Raw genomic sequence first — 4,414 nt, 5'->3', positions numbered from 1 at the left:
AGGTACACAAATCTATATATGCACATGCACTAATTTATAAAACCTTTTATTTGCTAATATTAAATGGGGAAAAAAAATCACGCTTCTTTCTCAGTAGGCAAAGAGCCATTGCGTACCAATGAAGCGCACCCGCGCAAGGCAGGAGGAAAAATGGTCTACTGCGTGATAAATTCTTGTAAAGGCGCGCATCTCCTCTGAGGAAAACCCAGATACATGTGTGCGACGGCACGCTATACCCGTGCAATAGCACGCTGCAAAATTCACAAATTACAGAGACACACGCACCACTACACCACATACACACGTACCAGCACATTTTTCTTTGATGTAAGCCGCAGCAACATGTGCGCATCAGCACACTTAAAGTTCGCATGTGCACAAACCCTAACCCTTCACTCTTCCAGTAGCTACTGCGTCATAACGCGATGAAAGAGTGCCCCTGCGCACTGAACAAATGAAAAAAATTTCAGAAAATTTTGCGCGCTTGGAGGTTAAACACTTGCAGACATGTACATCCCTTCCTAAGAAAACCCCGAGCCATGCGTATTGTGACGCGATATACCCGTGCAGTAGCACAACACAAAAAAGCACAAAATACAGAGATATGCACACCACTGCGCACTATATCCACGAACTAGCGCTCTTTTTTTTACATGGCGCACACAGAATTGTACGCGCACCAGCACATTCAAGATGCGCATATGCACGCTCACTACCCTATAAAATTACATATTTAACCTCGTATTACCCCATTAAAAAAGCACAAAAGCAAAAAAACCTCTTCTGAAAAAAACACACAAAAAAGCGTTTTCCCTCTCACTCTACCAAAAAACCCCCTTTTTCATATACCCTTCTCCTCTCCCCTTCAATAGCCGCCATTGGAATTCCACCTTCCCACTAATCCTACTGTTGAATAAAACCCATTCAGCGAGCCCAAACACCAGCCGCTCAACACAGCCTCCAAGATTCTCGAACGCAACGCCGCCTACTGGAACTTCAGCTTTGTTGCCCATCTCTTTCCAGTAACATTTTCTAAGGTAAACCCACATTCTTTGAAAATTTAAATACAAAATTTACAGGTTTATGCAATCTATTGTTTTGCAAATTTTTAGGTCTAATTGTTGCTACTCCTTTAAATTATTTTCTAAGAATTATGCCTCCTGAAAAAAAAAATCCAAGAGAAATGCTTCGTCCTCATCTCATTGCTATGACAAACACAAATTTTGGAATGCGGAAGCCCAAAGGATTTATGAAAGCACATTAACCCGACCACTTATTAAAGAAAGAGGAATATACATGTCCAGCCAGAGACGGATGTATTCTAGGGCTGTACTGGGCTGTAGCCCAGCCCACTTTTTTAATAATTTAGCGACGGTTTTTCAAAAATCGTCGCTAATATTTGCGACGGTTTTAGTAAAACCGCCGCCGATCTGAATCGGCGACGGTTTTAGTAAAACCGCCGCCGATCTGAATCGGCGACGGTTTTAATTGCACCGTCGCTACTAGTGACGGTTTATTCAAATAGTCGCTAATAACAGTCGCTAATGAAAAACCGTCGCTAACGGTTGTTTCAAAAACCGTCGTACATCAATGTCTTAGTCCAATCAAGTCCCGTCCATTTACAAGGATGAGACCAAATTTATCCTCTGATCCGCCCCACCTCAATTCTACAAAATTTCTCTCCCAAGTCCCAAGCCCTTTAGCGACAGAATAGAATTGCGGACTCCCGAAGAAATCGAATTGCTCATCGGCAAGGCAACAATCCAGGTAAGAATCGGCTATACATTTTTTATTTTGTTTTTTATAGCTTCTCTGTGTGTGATTTGTGGTTTCTTGATTGTTTGTTGTTGAGTTGTTGAGTGACTATTACTTGTTTATTTGGTTGATAATTATTTTATTCTTGTTTAGGATTATAAATTGAACTATTTCAAAATGGAATATCAATCTGCTGCAAAGAAAGGAAAAACATTGATATCCTCTTTCTTTAAGAAGAGAGATCGTCAAGCTAGTGAAGATACTTCAATTCCTACGGTCATTACAATGCAACATCAATCCAGTGAAAGTCTTCTATTTCCCAATATCCAAATTCCTTCATGTTCCTCTCCTAGAGACGATCATCAGTCTTCGTCTACTTTTATTGAACGAGATCCAGGAAAAAGAAAACAGATATGTGAATATCATGTTAATGTACGAGATGAGATAAGACGTTCATATCTAAATATGGGGCCTTATCAACCAGATATGTTGGAGTATCCAGGTACAAAATTTGGAAGCCAGAATCGTCGTTTTCAGAAAAAATGGTTTCAGAAATTTTATTGGTTGGAGTATTCGCCTTCAACAAATAAGGCATATTGTTTCTATTGTTTTCTTTTCCTGAATGATGTTAATTCATCTAATATCTCGGCATTGGTCAATGAAGGATTTGACAATTGGAAAAGGGTAAACCAAGGAAAAACATGTGCTTTTCTTGCCCATATTGGTTCTGCAGCTTCTTCACCTCATACTATGTGTGAGAGAAGGGCTGAAAATTTGATGAGGCCCTCACAACATATTGATAAAGTGATGCATGCACAATCTAAAGAGGAAAAAGAGAAAAATCGTCTGCGTTTGAGCACCTCAATTGTAGCTGTTCGTTGGCTAGCACTTCAAGGTTGTGCTTTTAGAGGTAACGATGAATCTCTATCTTCATCTAATCGTGGAAATTTTCTTGAATTGGTGAAGGCTTTTGCAAAAATGAATATAGAAATTGATGAAGTTGTGCTTGAGAATGCTCCAAAAAATGCCCAATATATCGCTCCAGAAATTCAGAAAGAGATTTTACATATTATGGCCAATAGAGTACGACAGATGGTTCGTGAAGAAGTTGGAGATAAATACTTCTGTATTCTTGTTGATGAAGCCCGAGATATATCTAAACGAGAGCAAATGGCCATTATATTGAGGTTTGTGAACAATCATGGGATTTTGACAAAAAGATTTTTTGCCATCAAAAGTGTTAGTAACACTACCTCAATGAATTTGAAAAATGAGATATCAAATGTTCTTGTTCATCATGATCTCCATGTTAAGAAAATCAGAGGCCAAGGATATGATGGTGCTAGCAATATGCGTGGAGCGTGGAATGGACTTCAAGCATTATTTCTCAAAGATTGTCCCTATGCATACTATGTCCACTGTTTTGCACATCGTTTACAACTGACATTGGTTTCTGCAGCTAAGGATGTTAGTGTTATTTGGGAATTTTTTTCTCATTTGGACAATATTGTTAATATTGTCACTTCTTCTACTAAGCGCATTGCTGAATTACATACTGCACAGAGAAATGAAATTGAGTATATGTTGTCAATTGGAGAACGTGATTCTGGAAGTGGTGCAAACCAGATTGGTAATTTGCTACGAGCAGGAGCTACTCGTTGGAGTTATCACTATGATTCGGTAAAAAGCTTGATAGGTATGTACACTGCAACTTGCAAAGTTTTTGAAGTTCTCAGTGATTATTCTCCAAATGGAAGAGTTAAGGCTGAAGTTCGGGGGATTTATAGAAACATGGCAAGCTTTGAATTTGTGTTTATTTTGCACTTAATGCATAAAATTATGAGAACAACAGATACTCTTTGTCAAATTCTTCAAAGAAAATCTCAAGACATTTTGACTGCTATCACATTTGTCACTACTACCAAAACTTGCCTTCAAGAATTTAGAGAATGTGGGTGGAATGAATTTCTTCAGGAAGTTAAAGTTTTTTGCTCAAGAAATGAAATTGATGTACCTGACCTTGATTGTCTATATAAGATTGGATGTTCCTGTCGGCAAACTACAATAGAACATCATTACCACTTTGATGTTTTTAATGCAGCAATAGATTTCATTTTGATGGAGTTAAATACTCGGTTCAATGAGTCATCGGTGGAACTTCTTTCTCTTAGTACAGCTTTAGATCCTAAAAATTCATTTGACTCATTTAACAGTGATGATATTTGCAAGCTTGCGAAGAAGTTTTATCCTGGAGATTTCACAGATCAAGAAATTGTTGCTTTGGAGTATGAATTGATACATTATAAACTTGATGTGATGCAGAATTTAAAGGTTTCTACACTTGTTGAGTTGTGACAGCAATTGACCGAGAGTGGACGGTCAAGTGTTTATGTTATGTTGACTAGATTGATTCATCTTGTTTTGACATTACCTGTGTCTACTGCCACTACTGAGCGGGCTTTTTCAGCAATGAAGCATGTGAAGACGGCACTTCGCAATAAAATGGAGGATGACTTTCTTGCCGATTGTTTGACACTCTATATTGAACGAGATTTAGCTAAACATATTGATGTAAATTCTATTATTGATGAATTTTATGTTTTAAAATCTCGTAGGGCACAACTTCGTTGAACGATATAATGTAAATTTTTTTTTAATA

The 4,414-nt window shown here is 38.0% G+C and overlaps 1 protein-coding gene across 1 annotated transcript; it reads left to right on the top strand.

The window, feature by feature from the left end:
• Positions 1–2,505: 2,505 nt before the first annotated feature.
• Positions 2,506–4,110, top strand: LOC142525954 (uncharacterized). The gene has a single exon (XM_075630235.1). The coding sequence runs from the start codon at positions 2,506–2,508 to the stop codon at positions 4,108–4,110; it is 1,605 nt and encodes a 534-aa protein (XP_075486350.1).
• Positions 4,111–4,414: the final 304 nt, after the last annotated feature.

Source organism: Primulina tabacum, chromosome 15, assembly GCF_025594145.1.
Source record: "Primulina tabacum isolate GXHZ01 chromosome 15, ASM2559414v2, whole genome shotgun sequence".
Lineage (NCBI taxonomy): Eukaryota > Viridiplantae > Streptophyta > Magnoliopsida > Lamiales > Gesneriaceae > Primulina > Primulina tabacum.
Note: the sequence above shows the minus strand (reverse complement) of the source record. Positions and strands in the feature narration are given on the sequence as shown.

Excerpts from the sequence above, each read along its gene's own strand:
- LOC142525954 (XM_075630235.1), top strand. The coding sequence starts at position 2,506 with ATGTGTGAGAGAAGGGCTGAAAATTTGATGAGGCCCTCACAACATATT.